Source organism: Balaenoptera musculus, chromosome 2, assembly GCF_009873245.2.
Source record: "Balaenoptera musculus isolate JJ_BM4_2016_0621 chromosome 2, mBalMus1.pri.v3, whole genome shotgun sequence".
In the NCBI taxonomy this organism is placed as follows: domain Eukaryota; kingdom Metazoa; phylum Chordata; class Mammalia; order Artiodactyla; family Balaenopteridae; genus Balaenoptera; species Balaenoptera musculus.
The window spans coordinates 42,397,345-42,416,791 of NC_045786.1; the positions used below are offsets into that span (position 1 = coordinate 42,397,345).

At 42.5% G+C, this 19,447-nt stretch overlaps 1 protein-coding gene across 5 annotated transcripts in view; it reads left to right on the plus strand.

Moving 5' to 3' along the window:
• Positions 1–19,447, plus strand: part of SV2B (synaptic vesicle glycoprotein 2B) — a 233,196-nt gene that overhangs the window by 194,347 nt on the left and 19,402 nt on the right. For all 5 annotated transcript variants that reach the window (XM_036844350.1, XM_036844349.1, XM_036844353.1 and 2 more), the window contains 5 exons: positions 3,171–3,304; positions 4,739–4,828; positions 10,946–11,056; positions 11,869–11,957; positions 17,965–18,129. In XM_036844350.1, the coding sequence (XP_036700245.1) occupies positions 3,171–3,304; positions 4,739–4,828; positions 10,946–11,056; positions 11,869–11,957; positions 17,965–18,129 (589 nt within the window). The remainder of the gene's footprint in view (positions 1–3,170; positions 3,305–4,738; positions 4,829–10,945; positions 11,057–11,868; positions 11,958–17,964; positions 18,130–19,447) is intronic.

Consider the following 19,447-nt stretch of genomic DNA (forward strand, 5'->3'; position numbering starts at 1 on the left):
AGGGAAGCCCTACAGAGACATTTGATGATATTTCCCAACAGACCTAAGACGTTAATCCTCTAAAACCCCCTCCACTCAGCAGGGACAAATGCAAGGGTGATCCGGAAAGGAGACTTGATGTTTGTACGTAGCTTGTGCAAACTATTTAACTGCTTTTGTAGGAATGAAGTGATGGGAGGTCTTGGCTCCAGGAATTTGGGTGACTGAGCCATTGAGAAAGAAAATTACAAACCTCAGAATATTTTTCTGGGAACTCATGGGCATAGCCCCCCAAAATGGATATATTATGGGAGATTAATTCCCACTATAGTCAGCAGCACCAGCTGTTTGAGAAATCCTGATGGAGAAAAGTAAGGCAAGCTAAATCAGTGACCAGAACAATCCCTGTCTCCAAATTAATAGTAGTCCTATATATTTGCAGTTCACTGTTTAATTTTAATTGACTTAAGGCCCCAAAGATGTGCCTAATGAATGTGGTAAGTACAGATTACTAAAATCACCATAAAAACCGGAGAGGCATGAGGGAATAATGGATTTTGGATAATTTGCATATATTGTCATTAAGAAAAAAAAATCTCTCTGAGGCAGAATACTTTCTAAACATACCTGCTTCTGCCCTTCTTCTCTTGTTACCCACCTGAGTTTGACTGCTATGTAGTTTTGGTCAGCTTTATTTCTGATTACGCCAGAGTGGTTTTTGGACATGAGCTGAGGATGTGGAAATCTTACTATGGATTTGCCTTCTTCTTTCTGTTGTCACTCCCGAGAGAGGAAAGACTTCTTTTTTTTTTTTTTTTTATTTTTATTTATTTATATTTATTTTTGGCTGTGTTGGGTCTTCGTTTCTGTGCAAGGGCTTTCTCTAGTTGCGGCAAGCGGGGGCCACTCTTCATCGCGGTGCGCGGGCCTCTCACCGTCGTGGCCTCTCTTGTTGCGGAGCACAGGCTCCAGACGCGCAGGCTCAGTAATTGTGGCTCACAGGCCTAGTTGCTCTGCGGCATGTGGGATCTTCCCAGACCAGGGCTCGAACCCATGTCCCCTGCATTGGCAGGCAGATTCTCAACCGCTGCGCCACCAGGGAAGCCCTGAAAGACTTCTTAATTAAAATTAAAATGAACAAACAGGGACTTCCCTGGTGGAGCAGTGGTTAAGAATCCGCCTGCCAACGCAGGGGACACGGGTTCGAGCCCTGGTCCAGGAAGATCCCACATGTCTCGGAACAACTAAACCCGTGCATCACAACTACTGAGCCCACATGCTGCAACTACTGAAGCCCATGCGCCTAGGGCCCCTTCTCCGCAACAAGAGAAGCCACCGCAATGAGAAACCCGTGCACTGCAACGAAGAGCACCCCCCGCTCGCCGCAACTAGAGAAAGCCCGCACGCAGCAACGAAGACCCCAAAGCAGCCAAAAATAAATAAATAAATAAATTTATATATAAAAAATAAAACGAACAAACTGCAGTGAGATGGAAGGAGAACAGGCCAGGCTGTGCAAAAAAGAGATTTGATTCTGATTGAGAATGTTGGATGTATTATTTGTATTATGTTCTGTGGCCATTGTGTAAAAGCGGCCACAGCCCCATGTTTTTTCACCTGGGATTACCTTCAGCCAGTCATTCCATTGTGCAAATAGAGTAAGAAATATCTGCAGAAACAGCAGATATTGGTTAGGAGTCCCATGCAAGTAGAACAAATTGAACCGCGATGGTAAGAGAGAATTCAAGACATAAACTGCCCACCTCCGGAGTTGGCCATATAGTATATTTTTAAGTAAATGGAACAGAGATTTTACAGCCAAGTAATGTTCACCGTTTGAACTTTAGAAATCAATATATTTATTTATAAAGTTTGGTCTTTTTAAGAAATGCTGTTGGAATTGTCTTCAGAGATTGTTTTGAGTGGCATGAGAGAACCAGTCTATTTCATAACCTTGGCTTTAAAAGAAAACAATCCTTTTGCTGATCTTTGCTGATATTCATCTATTTTACACAACATCTTTGGCACTAACTGTCATGTAACTATTTCTAAACAAATCAAATCTACCCTCAAAGCAGGTGAATTATTTTTGGTTGCCGGGAGCTTTCACACACAGCAAATCTGTGGAAGTACCATTACCTGCCTTCTATAGCTGTGAAAACCCACCAACATAACAATAACGATGTGAGAAAGCCAGGATTTGAACTCTGATCTACGTGACTGCAAAAGTCCAGGCACTTTTCACTGTGTTATCGTTCCTTGAAAGAGGGAAATTTGCTACTTACGAAGATATTTGAAGGAATGTTTTGTAGATCCTGAAGGCAATTTCTGAAAATGAACTTTAGAAATGTTTTGAATACTGAAAGCTGAGTAGGAGCTATTCACCTCTCCATTTCAATGATGGTAGAATTCATTTGAATGTAGAAGCTCAGTTTCTTTAAAAATAATTAGTATTATCACTGACAGTGTTTTTTCAAAGTGTGGTCCTGAACCCTGTGCATTGGAATCACCTAGAGCTGGTATTGCCCTTTGACTTAGGTAAGACTAATCCCCCATCAAAACCCTGGGTCACATAAGGCCCTGCTCTGGCTTTCCTCCAGCTGTACCCCTTCCCACGAGGCAATGTGCATCCCTAAGGCCACAACCTCACTCCATCCAGATCATGCTCTGGGTACTCAGGACCTAGGACTCCCCACTAAACTCAAGGGATCATGACAAGGACACCCACTCTCACCACGGTGGTGTGTGTGGTGTGACCACACCTGTTAGCATGAGGCCCCTCATTCTACAGGAGGGGCTGGTGGGGGGACAGAAAGGGGTCCTGTAAAGGTGGGTCTTGGGCAGGTCAGGGCTTGGCCTTCCAGCTCCTTAATCGTTAAGCAGGAGGATGGAACATCTGTTATCTAACAGTTTAACTGAAATTTTAATGAATATATAGAAATATGGGATGGTGCCTCCATTTGTACTCCTACCCAAGGCCCCATAAGTGTCAGGCCAGGCCTGCCTACGGGGTTGACAAGATGCAGATTCCCAGCGCCTTTCAGAATCAGAGGCTTTGGGGGGCACAGCCGGGGAGTCTGCATGTTAACCTGCTCCCCAGGTGGGGCTCTTGTGCCCCAGGGTTTGAAGGCCAGTGCTTGAAGGTCACTCTAAGACCGTGTGTCAGAGGTCCTCTGACTGCTTCTTCACAGGCTGGGGCTTCAGCATGGGCACCAACTACCACTTCCACAGCTGGAGAGTGTTTGTCATCGTCTGCGCTCTGCCCTGCACCGTGTCCATGGTGGCCCTGAAGTTCATGCCAGAGAGCCCGAGGTTTCTGCTAGAGGTGAGTCAGCGCCCCCAGCCCCTGTGAGGGCAATGGGACAGCGACAGGAGCTAGCCTTGCTGCTCCAGCCCCTTGGTCCCATGTTGGCTGACCTGGCCCATCATTAAATCCATCGTGATGTTTGCACGCCTGGGATCCAAGGACTGCCAGAGCCGTAGGGACTCGGGAGCTCACTGAGCACAGAGCGGCAGCACTGCTCGCCGAGGCTGGGTGGAGCTGGAGGGGGCTCTGCTGAGGATGCTTCTGGCACCCACTCTCCCCAGAGGTCCTGATTATGAGGCTCTTCAAAGCTGCATGCAGTTTTTCCATGTTGCGGCTGTGAGCTGGGCTGTAAATCTGTCACTGCTCCCAAGCCCTTCAAGACTCTTGGCTTTGCAGGACCTCTCTCCTCCAGAAAGCTGCTCCCGGAGTCCTGTGAGTTTTCCAGCTTGGTGGTGGTGGTGGTGAGGCTCTCGTGCTTGCGGTGGTCAGACAGGCAGGGCTGGTGGAGGGGCAATAGGAGCCCAATTCTCAGAGTCTACTTATAAGCCTCCTTCTAGCTTTCTGCAGACTGACCCTCCTTGTTGAATTTCTTCTTTCATCCCATTGATCAGGTTCCAGATGCAGCAAAGAGTTTTTTATACATGCTTATCTCAAAAGTTACCCTTCATTGTGTATGAGTTTCCTAGGGCTGCTCTAACAAAGGCACACAAACCAAGGGGCTCATAGTAACAGAAATTTATTGTCTCACAGGTCTGTGGGCTAAAAGTCCCCAACCAAGGTGTTGGCAGGGCCACACTCCCTTGGAAGCCCTTAGGGCAATCTTTACTTGCCTCTTTCAACTTCTGTTGGGTTGCTTGCATTTTTTGGCATTCCTTGGCTTGCAGCTGTTTCACTCCAGTCTCTGCCTTTGTCACCACACGGTGTTCTTTCTGTGTGTCTCTGGGTCTTCACATGGGCTTCTTCTTATAAAGACACCAGTCATGTTGGATTAGGGGTGCACCCTGCCCCAGTATGACCTCATCTTAATTAATTACATCTGCAGCAACCCTACTTCCAAATAAGGTCACATTCTGAGGTACTGGCAGCTAGAACTTCAACATATTTTTAGGGTCGGGGACACAGTTCAACCCATCACATGTTGTGTCTTTGCTTTGTCCTGCCAGGGAGGAACATGGCTCCCACCCTGCAGTCTATTCAACCTTAAACTATGAATAGTTACTCATAGCCTATAATGATAATAATACCCAGCATTTACACCTTGAAGGTACAACCATATTATCCTTCCAAGATGGGCTGTGACAGAAACTTGTCCTAGTCTTTCACAAGCCCTAGGTAGTAACACATCCATGGCCAATCGCCTCAGACTTGGGTATCAGCACCTGTTGGGCTTGTAGGGTTTTCCACCCCTAATCAGCAAAAGATTGTTCATGTCTCTTTCCTTGGTTTTACCAGATGGGCAAACACGACGAAGCCTGGATGATTCTCAAGCACGTCCACGACACCAACATGAGGGCTAAGGGGGCCCCAGAGAAGGTGTTCACGGTAAGTGCATGGTCACTTATGCCAACAGGAGGGGGCCTCTCCTCTTCACTGCTTTGGTTTGCTAAAAAATAATTTTATTATATAAGCACATCTCAGAAAATTTGTCAAAAGGGGAATAAAGCCCCTGACATTCCTATTACTGCATCATAATTATTCTTTGCATTTTGATGGATACCTTCTTGGTACTGTTAATTGTTCAAAAATGGCAAAGGGAAAAACTAGCTGTATTCATATGGGGATAACCATATGTACATAGATTTACATATATCAATGCATATAGATTATTTAGGAGTACTTATGGGCATTCTATATGTGTCTCATAGTATCCACAGTCATCCTCTTAATGGACATTAATGTTAGAAACATTAACACAGTTTTTGTAAACATGTCCCCAATGTTAGAGATTCATATGCCCTGTTTTATTACCTTGTCCCTGCAAATATTGCTGCAATGAACCTTTTCCTACACATAGTTCCTTTCCTTTCGTGTTCTGGGTTTGTTTTCTAAGAGTAGACTCCTAGAAATAAAATGAGTGGCTCAAACAGCATGAGTATTTTTATAGCTCTTGAGATGCATTGCAAATTACATTTCAGTAGAGTTGCAATGATCTGTGATACCACCAGTGATAGGATACCTGTTTCTCAGCATCCTTACCAGCATTGGCTGTTAGCCTGGATTTCCCTTCTCACTAGTTTAAAAAGTGAAAAACTAGCGAATGGCAGTTTCCATGAGGAGGTCCTGTTAGTTACCATGAACTGTGCTCTTCCCACCAAGCTGTGGCCAACCACGAGGAATACCCACGGCAGGGTCCCTGTGTACCTGTCTGCATGACCCCCTTTTAGACCAACTCCAAATCCATTTCTTCAAGGAAGCCTTCCTGAGTTAACTCCCACCTACTCCAACTCACTGCTTTTGCTTCTTTGGCTTCCATAATTTGAGTCTGGAGTAAAACACTTCTTCTTGTTAACCTGTTACTTGAAACCCCTGATTCTCAGGCAGGACCCCATAGAAGCTAAGAATCTACAACCTGAAGCCAGACCAGTCTGGGTCCAAATCCTGGTTTTAACATGTTCTAGCTGTGTGGCCTTAGGCAAGGTACTGTCTGTGCCTTATTTTCTTCATTGGGAAAAGAAGGATAACAATGTTTATAAATACAGTTATGGTAAGGATTAAAATCAAGCACCTAAACTGTGCCTGGCTTAGAGTAAATACCTCATAGATGTTAACTATTATCCAAATATTTTATGTTATATTTTTTAATAAATAAACTCAAATAACAGATTTTATAGAAAGTTGTCCAGTGGCATATTTCCCCAATTCCAACGCTCCTAAAATTATCTAAAATATGGGACCAGTCCTTTTATCACAAACATTTATTAAGAAGCACCATTAACAATATTTATAGACTTCCCGGTTGGATAAACGAAATGTAATTGAAAATATAACTTTTAGCTAGTTCATTTTCTTAATCCTTCCTCAATTAACTTTCTTATTAAAAATTTCCCACACTTAAAAAAAAAAGGAAGAAGAAGCACAATTAGCAGAACTACTCCAAATGAAAGATGGTAAGGGAATTGATGGTTCTCCCAACCTCCCATCCCCGCCGCTCCCTGTGATGGATTTTAATGCTGCAGCTGGACTGCAGGTCTGGACCCCAGATGTTAGCAGGAGCGCCCTGTCCCCTGGGGTCTGGGTATGCTTGGTTCAGTCCTGCCTCCCACCCCCACCCATTCTATAGCCTTCTCTCCAAGCTCCTGCTTATTCCTAGGAGATGTTACTGAGTCTTTGGGTATAACCTCTGCTGTTAGTAGATTTCACCCTTTCTCAGGAAAAGGGAATTAAAAAGGTCACGGGCTCAGTATTTCCATACTGACTTGACGATCATAGTAATTTTGTAGAAGAGGATGACTGGATGGGCCAGGAAAAAAAAAAAGAAAAGAAAAACAGCTGGAAAGTGTTCCTGACCTCAGACAGCTGGGCAGTGGCCGGAGTCAGGAGTGATACTCAGCCCTGCTGAATGGGGTCGTCTGCTATGATCCTGTGCGCTCCCCTCTGTAGACGGTACTCACAGTAAACACGCTCAGGGGCCTGGAGGAAGAGCTTAGGGTAGGCCAGGCTCTTAGTGTTCATGGTGAACCCTGGATGTGGCCCTCCTCACATCCACCTTGGAGGTGATGGGGTTCAGGACATGATACCCCAAAATATGGCACCTCGGCAGATTGAATATCGTTAAGCTGAAGGAGTTTGAGAAAACAGCAGAAGTAGAAATGTCACTCTGACCTCCCCCTGCTCCCCCTTCTTCCCTGAAACAGACCATAAATCTCCCAGATGGAAGGTGCTCTCCCTGCACCAGGAGGAAAGAAGATGGTTGTTCTCAGCAGAGATGGGGAACTTAGGGCCAAGAAGGCTGTATCAACAAACCTTGTTAAACTAACCCTTATCGTCCTAATTACTTCTTCACCATTTATTCACTCTAGCCCAAATCCCTTTGTCTTGTCAGTTCTTCACAAATGTACTGTTCCTACAAGGTATAAAAACTTCCTGGGCTGGTCACTTCTTCGGGGCTTCATTCTCTTGTGAAGGCTCCCACGGACATGTAAAAATTCAGTAAAATGTGGATGCTTTACTCCTGTTAATCTCTCTTTGCCAGTTTAACTTCCAGACCCAGCCAGGGAGCCTAAGAGGGTAGAGGAATACTTTCCCCTCCCCGACAGAGCCCTGGCTCCCCGACAGAGCCCTGGCTTTCAGCAGCCCCATTCGCTACCTCACAAGCTTCTGAACAGCCCCCTGGCAGGTGTCCATTGAGACACCTTTGGAAAGGGGGTGGGTTGAAGTATTCCCCTGAGAACTCATGCTCTGCAAGGCTGGGGTGAACACAGACCACACAGACTGTATTCTACTTTAGACTGAAGCAAAGCCAAGTATCCTAGTTAACTGTAAATTAGAGTAATTATGCTTGCAAGTTGTCAACACACCCACTCCCAGATCCCTAGGGAATAGGGTGTTATTTTTCCCCAGGAGCAAAGCAAAGACAAAATTTGCATTTCCTTCTCCCCTCCCCTTCCCTTCTCCCCTCCCCTTCCCCTCCCCTTCTCCCTTCCCCTCCCCTTCCCTCCCCTCCCCCTCCCCTCCCCCTCCCCCTCCCCCTCCCCCTCCCCTCCCCTCCCCTCCCCTCCCCTCCCCTCCCTTCCCCTCCCCCTCCCCTCCCCCTCCCCTCCCCTTCCCCTCCCCCTCCCTCCCCTCCCCCTCCCCCCCCCCCCCCTCCCCTCCCCCTCCCCTCCCCTCCCCTCCCCTTCCCCTCCCCTTCCCTCCTCCCCTTCCCCTCCCCTTCCCTCCTCCCCTTCCCCTCCCCTTCCCCCCCTCCCCTTCCCCCCTCCCCTTCCCCCTTCCCCCTTCCCCCTTCCCCTTCCCCCCTCCACACCTCAGGCATGTGGGATCTTAGTTCCCTGACCAGGGATTGAACCCGCACCCCCTGCGGTGCAAGCACAAAGTCTTAACCACTGGACTGCTGGGAAGTCCCATTTAGTGTGATTCTTAATGTGCTTCCTGACTTGAGGTCAACCTTCTCCTCGGCCTCTTTCGGCTGCAGCTGGGTTCTTGGTCTCCCTGGGGTACCTAATAAGACAAAGACCAGTTCCAGCCAAGAGTCCCACTGGAGGGCCTGCTGCGTTCCCTCTCCTGTGTCCCAGTCTGGGCCCGGGCAGAAGAGCATTTGCAAAGGCCACATAACCAGGAATGGCAGGACCAGCCCAGGAGGCTCTGTCATGCTTATATACCTGTGAGTTTTAGGAAGAGCACCTATGCTTTTACGAGGTTCTCAAAGGGGTATCCGGCCCTCCCAAGAGTTTAAGAACCACTGTTTTCAGGGTTTAGAAAAACAAAGCCAAGCCATCCTAGGCTCAGTGCTTGGGGATTAAAGAAGCAATTGTCCCTAATTCAGGGACTGTATTTTCCCCTGTGGATATCCAGCCTCATCTCTCTCTTTCTTTGTCTCCTCACATTCTCAGTCCCTTGGCTGAAGAAAGAGATGGAGACACTTACGACTAAAGCCTTTTCTCCCTAGAAAGAAAGGTTTGTTGGAGGAGGTGATAGAAACTGGTTTTGAATTTTTTGAGTACACTCTTCTATTTTCCTCTGAATTGGTCTGCATGCACGGACCTTGATAACTTGGCTAAGAGTTTGTGTGGTTAGGAATCTCCTTAGCATGATGGTTAGTTATAGAATGCAATGGTTGTCTTAAACATTGATTAAACTGAAAATCGCTGTCTTAATGAGTCAGGATTGCTCCTTGGGGCTACCTGCTGACATCGGACAAATTAATGCTTTCCGGGGCCCTGGGGGGAGCCCTGAGATATACAGCCTTATTCCCATTCCCTATCTCTTTGATTTCCTCCAGAAAAACCAGGGGTAGCAAGGAGGACATAGTTTCTCTCTCTTTTTAAAAATTAAGGTATAATTGACAGATAACATTATATTAGTTTCAGGTGCACCACATAATGATTCATTTATTTGTATACATTGCAAAATGATCACCACAATAAGTCTCGTTACCATCTGTCACCACACATTTACAAAAATTTTTTTTCTTGTGATGAAGACTTTTAAGATTTACTTTGTTAACAACTTTCAAGTAATGAATACTGTATTATTAACTGTAGTCACCATGCTCTACGTTACATCCCCGTGACTTATTTTATAACTGAAAATTTGTACCTTTGACGCCTTTCTTCTATTTTATCCACCCCCCACACCCTCTCCCCTGTGGGAACCACCAGTCTGTTCTCTGTATCTATGAGCTTGGTTTTCTGTTTCTGTTTTGTTTTGTTTGTTTGTTTGATTCCATATACAAGTGGGATCATAGAGTATTTGTCTTTCTCTGTCTGACTTATTTCACTTACATAATGCCCTTGACGTCCATCCATGTTGGCGCAAATGGCAAGATTTTTTTTTTTAATTTTTTGTGGCTGGGTAGTATTCCATTGTGTGTGTGTTTGCGTGGGTGGGTGTATATCACATCATTATCCATTCACCTGTTGATGGCCACTTAGGTTGTTTCCATATCTTCACTTTTATAAATAATACTGCAGTGAACATGGGAATGCAGATATCTTTTCGAGTTAGTGTTTTCATTTCCTTCAGATAAATACCCAGAAGTGGAATTGCTGGATCATATGGTAGTTCTATTTTTAATTTAATTATAGAACCTCTATACTACTTCCCATAGTAGCTGCACCAATTTACATCCCCACCAACAATGCAGAAGAATTTCCTTTTCCCCACATCCTTGTCAACACTTGTTATTTCTTGTCTTTTTGATAATAACCATTCTAGCAGGTATGAGGTGATATCTCATTGTAGCTTTGATTTGCATTTCCCTGATGATTAGTGATGTTGAGCATTTTTTTCATGTACCTGTTGGCCATCTGTATGTCTTCTTTGGAAAACTGTCTATTCAGATCCTCTGTCCATTTTTTAATTGGATCTTTTTTTTTTTTTTTTTTTGCTATTGAGTCGCATGAGTTCTTTTTATATTTTGGATATTAGTCTCTTATCAGATATATGATTTGCAAGTATTTTCTCCCATTCAGTAAGTTGCCTTTTCATTTTGTTGATGATTTCCTTTGCTGTGCAGAAGGAGGACATAATGTCTTTTATTCTGCTGTGTTTTAAAAATGTCTTATATTCTGCTGTGTTTTAAAAATGTTTTACATAGCAAACCCCCTTTCCTAACACACACACACAAACACACACACACACTGTTGCCTATATGGGTTCTAGACTTCTGTGATGTTAGTATCCATTAAGGATAGACTTGTGAATTTTAAGGTGAAGTCAATTCTACTATGGGCAAATCAGATATAAACAGGAATTCAGCGTATTTCCCAAAGCCATAATTGAGTGAAAAAACTCTGACTCATTTTGTCTGCAGTGGGACATAGCCACCTGAGAAAGATCCCTAAAGAGATACTATGTACAATTTTGGTTAAGAATTACTGACCTGTAGGGTCACCAAAAGCTCCTCTAGCCCTAAGTAAGTTAATAAAATCAGTTACATTAAACTAAGAACTGAAAAGTCAAAGTGGGGTTAAGATTCTCTAGCCCATCTTTGCTTTACAGGTTTCCAACATTAAAACTCCCAAGCAAATGGATGAATTCATTGAGATCCAAAGTTCAACAGGGACTTGGTACCAGCGCTGGCTAGTCAGATTCAAGACCACTTTCAAGCAGGTACAACTGGGGACCTGGGGTTGTTGAGAGGGAGGCTCTATGGAAATCTGTAATGTCAGGGGATGAAGAATAGAGATCTTGAACACCCCCATCAACCCAAGACAGTGTGGTGGGCAGGAAGCAACCTTGGATAGGGACTTTCGGGTCCTAGCCCATGCTTACCTGTGAGCCTTTGAGCCACAAACTATAAACCTTTGTTTCTTTTCTTTGTTCTTCCTTCCCAAGGCAGAGATTTTGAATATAGGTGCAATGTCTAGTCTGAGTAAACACCTTTCTCTCTAACACCTTCTCATTAAATAGCCCACAGGAAGAAAGGAGTGGGTTAAAGAAATGACCCCTTTGAGATTTGTTGGTGATTTCTGAGAAAGTCTTCATGAAGGGCAAAGCTCCTATGAGGTGAATCAACTATTGAACACTGAGGCAGTCAATGGCCAGAGTCTCCTGAGCCTGGATGACCTTCTTGGTGTAGGGTGGTTCAATGTTTGGAATATCACCCATTCCCACTGGTGGGGAGCAGAACTCACTACTCAAGGCTATTCACTGACTTGACGTCTCCACTCCGTGTGCTTTTTGTCACATGCATGGAGCATTGCTGTGTTCCCAGATGCTACAGGACTGTTAGAAGTTGAGGCCAGCCAGTAAGAAGAGGAGAGGCTTTCCTTGTTATTTGAGCAGAATTGCTGCCTCTGGAAGATAATGGTTGCCCATTCTCTCCATGGGTTCCTAGGCAATTAAATAGAAAATATTAAAAATGAGCTCTTCCAAGTCACAAGTTTCTGCCTTTAACAACCCATCTCTTCTGTGTGTTATAGGTCTGGGAAAATGCTCTGTACTGTGTGATGGGGCCCTACAGGATGAACACACTGATTCTGGCCGTGGTCTGGTTCACCATGGCTTTAAGGTAAGCTCTGTCTTCCTTAAGTTCATTAATTTCCTTGTGCTTCAGGTGCCTCATCTATACACTGAGGGTTACAGTTGGTTCTAACTCACAGAGTCTGTGTCAGATTGGATGATTTTGGCTCTAAGTAACAGGCAACCAACTCTAGTGGCTTCTACAACTAGGAAATTTCTGATCCTTTTTTTTTTTAATTTTTATTTTATTAAAAAATTTTTTTTATTATTTTTTTTTTACATCTTTATTGGAGTATAATTGCTTTACATTGTTGTGTTAGTTGCTGATGTATAACAAAGTGAATCAGCTATACATACACATATATCCTGATATCCGCTCCCTCTTGTGTCTCCATCCCACACTCCCTATCCCACCCCTCTAGGTGGTCATAAAGGACCAAGGTGATCTCCCTGTATTATGCGGCTGCTTCTCACTAGCTATGTATTTTACATTTAGTAATGTATATATGTCAATGCCACTCTCTCACTTCGTCCCATCTTACCCTTCCCACTCCCCGTGTCCTCAAGTCCATTCTCTACATCTGTGTCTTTATTCCTATCATGCCCCTAGGTTCTTCAGAACCATTTTTTTTTTTTTAGATTCCATATATATGTGTTAGCATACGCTATTTGTTTTTCTCTTTCTGACTTACTTCACTCTGTAGGACAGACTCTAGGTCCATCCACTTCACTACAAATAACTAAATTTCATTTCTTTTTATGGCTGAGTAATATTCCATTGTATATATGTGCCACATCTTCTTTATCCATTCATCTGTCGATGGACATTTAGGTTGTTTCCATGTCCTGGCTATTGTAAATGGTGCTGCAATGAACATTGGGGTACATGGGTCCTTTTGAATTATGGTTTTCTCAGGATATATGCCCAGGAGTGGGATTGCTGGGTCGTATGGTAGTTCTATTTCTAGTTCATTAAGGAAGCTCCATACTGTTCTCCATAGTGGCTGTATCAATTTACATTCCCACCAACAGTGCAAGAGGGTTCCCTTTTCTCTACACCCTCTCCAGCATTTATTGTTTGTAAAATTTTTGATGATGGCCATTCTGACTGGTGTGGGGTGATATATCATTGTGGTTTTGATTTGCATTTCTCTAATGATTAGTGATGTAGAGCAGCTTTTCATGTGCTTCTTGGTCATCTGTATGTCTTCTTTGGAGAAATGTCTATCTAGGTCTTCTTCCCATTTTTGGATTGGGTTGTTTGTTTTTTTTAATATTGAGCTGCATGAGCTGTTTATATATTTTGGAGATTAATCCTTAGTCCAATGATTCATTTGCAAATATTTTCTCCCATTCTGAGGGTTGTCTTTTCGTCTTGTTTATGGTTCCCTTTGCTGTGCAAAAGCTTTGAAGTTTCATTAGGTCCCATTTGTTTATTTTTGTTTTTATTTCCATTACTCTAGGACATGGATCAAAAAAGATCTTGCTATGATTTATGTCAAAGAGTGTTCCTCCTATGTTTTCCTCTAAGAGTTTTATAGTGTCCGGTCTTACATTTAGGTCTCTAATCCATTTTGAGTTTATTTTTGTGTATGGTGTTAGGGAGTGTTCTAATTTCATTCTTTTACATGTAGCTGTCCAGTTTTCCCAGCACCACTATTGAAGAGACTGTCTTTTCTCCACTGTATATCCTTGCCTCCTTTGTCATAGATTAGTGGACCAAATGTGCGTGGGTTTATCTCTGGGCTTTCTATCTTGTTCCGTTGATCTATGTTTCTGTTTTTGTGCCAGTACCATATTGTCTTGATTACTGTAGCTTTGTAGTATAGTCTGAAGTCAGGGAGTCTGATGCCTCCAGCTCCGTTTTTTTCCCTCATGACTGCTTTGGCTATTTGGGGTCTTTTGTGTCTCCATACAAATTTTAAGATTTTTTGTTCCAGTTCCATAAAAAATGCCATTGGTAATTTGATAGGGATTGCATTGAATCTGTAGATTGCTTTGGTTAGGACAGTCATTTCCACAATATTGATTCTTCCAATCCAAGAACATGGTATATCTCTCCATCTGTTGGTATCATCTTTAATTTCTTTCATCAGTGTCTTATAGTTTCCTGCATACAGGTCTTTTGTCTCCTTAGGTAGGTTTATTCCTAGGTATTTTATTCTTTTTGTTGCAGTGGTAAATGGGAGTGTTTCCTTAATTTCTCTTTCAGATTTTTCATCATTAGTGTATAGGAATGCAAGAGATTTCTGTGCATTAATTTTGTATCCTGCAACTTTACCAAATTCACTGATTAGCTCTAGTAGCTTTCTGGTGGCTTCTTTAGGATTCTCTATGTATAGTATCATGCCATCTGCAAACAGTGACAGTTTTACTTCTTCTTTTCCAATTTGGATTCCTTTTATTTCTTTTTCTTCTCTGATTGCCATGGCTAGGACTTCCAAACCTATGTTGAATAATAGTGGTGAGACTGGACATCCCTGTCTTGTTCCTGATCTTAGAGGAAATGCTTTCAGTTTTTCACCATTGAGAATGATGTTTGCTGTGGGTTTGTCATATATGACGTTTATTATGTTGAGGTAAGTTCCCTCTATGCCCACTTTCTGGAGAGTTTTTATCATAAATCGGTGTTGAATTTTGTCAAAAGCTTTTTCTGCATCTTCTGAAATGATCTTATGGTTTTTATTCTTCAGTTTGTTAATATGGTGTATCACATTGATTGATTTGCGTATATTGAAGAATCCTTGCATCCCTGGGATAAATCCCACTTGATCATGGTGTATGATCCTTTTAATGTGTTTTTGGATTCTGCTTGCTAGTATTTTGTTGAGGATTTTTGCATCTCTATTCATCAGTGATATCGGCCTGCAATTTTCTTTTTTTGTAGTATCTTTGTCTGGTTTTGGTATCAGGGTGATGGTGGCCTCATAGAATGAGTTTGGGAGTGTTCCTTCCTCTGAAATTTTTTGGAAGAGTTTGAGAAGGATGGGGGCTAGCTCTTGTCTAAATGTTTGATAGAATTCCCTGTGAAGCCATCTGGTCGCGGACTTTTGTTTGTTGGAAGATTTTTAATCACAGTTTCAATTTCATTACTTGTGATTGGTCTGCTCATATTTTCTATTTCTCCCTGTTTCAGTCTTGGAAGGTTATACTGTTCTAAGATTTTGTCCATTTCTTCCAGGTTGCCCATTTTATTAGCATAGAGTTGCTTGTAGTAGTCTCTTAGGATGCTTTGTATTTCTGCGGCATCTGTTGTAACTTCTCCTTTTTCATTTCTAATTTTATTGATTTGAGTCCTCTCCCTCTTTTTCTTGATGAGTCTGGCTAATGGTTTATCAATTTTGTTTACCTTCTCAAAGAACAAGCTTTTAGTTTTATTGATCTTTACTATTGTTTTCTTTGTTTCTATTTCATTTATGTCTGCTCTGATCTTTATGATTTCTTTCCTTCTGCTAATTTTGGGTTTTGTTTGTTCTTCTTTCTCAAGTTCCTTTAGGTGTAAGGTTAGATTGTTTATTTGAGATTTTTCTTGTTTCTTGAGGTAGGCTTGTATAGCTATAAACTTCTCTCTTCATCTTGTGTATCTTCCTTCCCTTTTCATCTTGTCTATCTTTCTTTGAATGTGGTTTTTGTTCCACAGGCTACAGGATTGTAGTTCTTCTTGCTTCTGCTGTCTGCCTTCTCGCATCCCATAGGTTTTGGATCGTCGTGTTTTCATTGTCATTTATCTCTATGTATGTTTTGATTTCCTGTTTGATTTCTTCAGTGATCTCTTGGTTATTTAGCAACGTATTGTTTAGCCTCCATGTGTTTGTGTTTTTTACGTTTTTTTCTCTGTAACTGATTTCTAATCTCATAGCGTTGTGGTCAGAAAAGATGCTTGGTATGATTTCAATTTTCTTAATTTACTGAGGCTTGATTTGTGATCTATGATGTGATCTATCCTGGAGAATGTTCCATGTGCATTTGAGAAGAACGTGTAATCTGCTGTTTTTGGATGGAATGTCCTATAAATCTGCTGTTTTTGGATGGAATGTCATTTAAAGCTTCTGTTTCCTTATTTATTTTAATTTTGGATGATCTGTCCATTGGTGTAAGTGAGGTGTTAAAGTCCCCCACTATTATTGTGTTACTGTCGATTTCCTCATTTATAGCTGTTAGCAGTTGCCTTATGTATTGAGGTGCTCCTATGTTCGGTACATATATACTTATAATTGTTATATCTTCTTCTTGGATTGATTGCTTGATCATTATGTAGTGTCCTTCCTTATCTCTTGTAACATTCTTTATTTTAAAGTCTATTTTATCTGATATGAGTATTGCTACTCCAGCTTTCTTTTGATTTCCATTTGCATGGAATATCTTTTTCCATCCCCTCACTTTCAGTCTGTATGTGTCCCTAGGTCTGAAGTGGGTCTCTTGTAGACAGCATATAAATGGGTCTTGTTTTTGTATCCATTCAGCAAGCCTGTGTCTTTTGGTTGGAGCATTTAATCCATTCACATTTAAGGTAATTATCAATATGTATGTTCCTATGACCATTTTCTGAATTGTTTTGGGTTTGTTTTTGTAGGTTCTTTTCTTCTCTTTTGTTTCCCACTTAGAGAAGTTCCTTTAGCATTTGTTGTAGAGCTGGTTTGGTGGTGCTGAATTCTCTTAGCTTTTGCTTCTCTGTAAAGCTTTTGATTTCTCCATTGAATCTGAATGAGATCCTTGCTGTGTAGAGTAATCTTGGTTGTAGCTTCTTCCATTTCATCATTTTAAGTATATCATGCCACTCCCTTCTGGCTTGTAGAGTTTGTGCTGAGAAATCAGCTGTTAACCTTATAGGAGTTCCGTTGTATGTTATTTGTCAGTTTTCCCTTGCTGCTTTCAATAATTTTTCTTTGTCTTTAATTTTTGCCAGTTTGATTGCTATTTGTCTCGGCTAGTTTCTCCTTGGGTTCATCCTGTATGGGCCTCTCTGCACTTCCTGGACTTGGGTGGCTATTTCTTTTTCCATGTTAGGGAAGTTTTCAAATATAATGTCTTCAAATATTTTCTCGAGTCCGTTCTTTCTCTCTTCTCCTTCTGGGACCCCTATAATGCGAATGCTGTTGTGTTTCATGTTGTCCCAGAGGTCTCTTAGGCCTTCTTCATTTCTTTTCATTCTTTTTTCTTTATTCTCTTCCACAGCAGTGAATTCCACCCTTCTGTCTTCCAGGTCACTTATCCGTCCTTATGCTTCAGTTATTCTGCTATTGATTCCTTCTAGTGTATTTTTCATTTCAGTTATTACATTGTTCATCTCTGTTTGTTTGTTCTTTAATTCTTCTAAGTCTTTGTTAAACATTTCTTGCATCTTCTCGATCTTTGCCTCCATTATTTTTCCGAGGTCCTGGATCATCTTCACTATCATTATTCTGAATTCTTTTTCTGGAAGGTTGCCTGTCTCCACTTCATTTAGTTGTTTTTCTGGGGTTTTATCTTGTTCCTTCTTTTGGTACATAGCCCTCTGCCTTTTCATCTTGTCTATCTTTCTGTGAATGTGGTTTTTGTTCCACAGGTTGTAGGATTGTAGTTCTTCTTGCTTCTGCTCTTTGCCCTCCAGATAGTTTTAGCTCTTGCTTTGCAACTTTATATTCCTATGTTCTTTCTCATGAGTAGCTGAGTTAGCTAAGACCTACAACTTAGTGTTAAATGGTAGTGCTGATAATGTGTATCCTGGTCTTGTTTCTTATGTTAGTGGTAATTACTGCAGTGTTTCCTCATTAAGAAAGATCCTGCCTTTTGAGCTGAGATTTATATATTTTTACATGCTAAGGAAGCATCCATGAATTCCTAATCTATTGTTGTTTTTATTGGGAATGAATGTCGTTTTTTATCTAATACCTTTTTGGCATCTATGGATATAGTCATGATATTTTTCCCTTAGATCTATTAATATGATGAGTTATATTATTAGATATTTCTAATGAACCATACTGATACATTTAAAATGGGCTTGATTTACATCAAGTCATGAATGCAGTCTCTGATGGCGTTGCTGCTCAACTATTCTGTCTTCTGTATTACAGTTATTATGGACTTACAGTTTGGTTCCCTGATATGATCCGGTATTTTCAAGATGAAGCATACAAGTCCAAAATGAAGGTATTTCATGATGAGCACGTCTATGGTGTCACAATCAACTTCACAATGGAAAATCAGATTCACCAACATGGGAAACTTGTGAATGACAAGTAAGTGGGAGACCATGGGCTTTCCTCAGATCAAGGGGACTGTGTGTGGGGACTGTCTTGGGGAGAGAGCCATTGGGAAGATAAGAATTCAATATGGTGAGGCTTGACCTCCAAGGCTGGTGGAGCATCACAGCTTACCATGGCTGCCAGAGACTCGACAGTGCCCCTGGTGGCTCTGTCTGTACTGTGCCGTCCCCTGTCATCCTGGCTAAGGTTGATTCATCCAAGGAGGGTCAACCAAATCATCTCTCCTGAGACCTCGCATCTTTAATGGTGATGCACAGAGAGCCCCTCAATGATGCCTGCCTGGAGAGAGGTCCCAGAGCTCTCACCACTGAGGTCCTGTACCAACTCACAGCCTGGCTGTTGAGCTTTTTCTTTGATCCTGGATGCTTCTTCAGAAGCAAATCCAGAGGCCAATATAACACTCTCTTATGTTATTCTTTCACCTAATATTACCTCCAAGCATTAATTGGCATGGCCCATTGTCATCAAGAATGTTGTTGCGCTTTGGGGAAAAAATGAGTGGACTGTTAGAAAAGTCCTGCCCTCAATCTGTTTGACTCCTCCTCTTCCTACTCCTGGGACACTGAGATGGATAGTCCAGCCTGTTGGGCTTTAAGAACACCTCTTTGAGGTTGCCCTCTGAAGGCCCCAAATGGGTCAGGGCAGGACAGTTTCCCCCAGGCCACATGTTCCACTAAACTGAGCATGTTCACCTCTGCTGTTTCCTTTCTTGAATTATCCTTAGCAAGTTCACTGGGTCAGGCGAGGGCATGATACACCAGAAACACCACAGCCCAGTGTCAGTGGTATAAACTGCCCCCAAGTTAATGTGTCTGTGCAAGAATTATCACCATGAATTTTCTCCTCCGACTCGGTTCTACTTCCCCAGCCCGCACCCACCTGGTGTGTCTAAGTGGCCATTCCCGTGACTGTGAGAAAGACGTGTATGTCTGGGTGAAGTCCAAGGAAGTTGGCTTGGGCGGTCTAGTCCATATGTTCTTACTGGCCAGACCTTAGCAAATGTTCACTGTTATTTAGGATGAGAAAGAAAGTGTGACACGAAAAGGGGAATGTTATTTCTACAAATATAAGGCCTTTGGGGCAGGAAAGTTAGGATCGACTATCCGTGGACATGAATTCAGATTTTCAGATGATGTTTTAAAATGCCGAGGCTGAGTCACAAACATCTCCACCTTCACGTGCCCATGTATGCACCTGCTCTCAGTGGGGACACTTCGGTTCCTGGAATCTGCTGAGAGTAGCCACTCCAGGGATGGCAGCTCGAAGGCTAGTGGTTGGTGGATGGCAATTC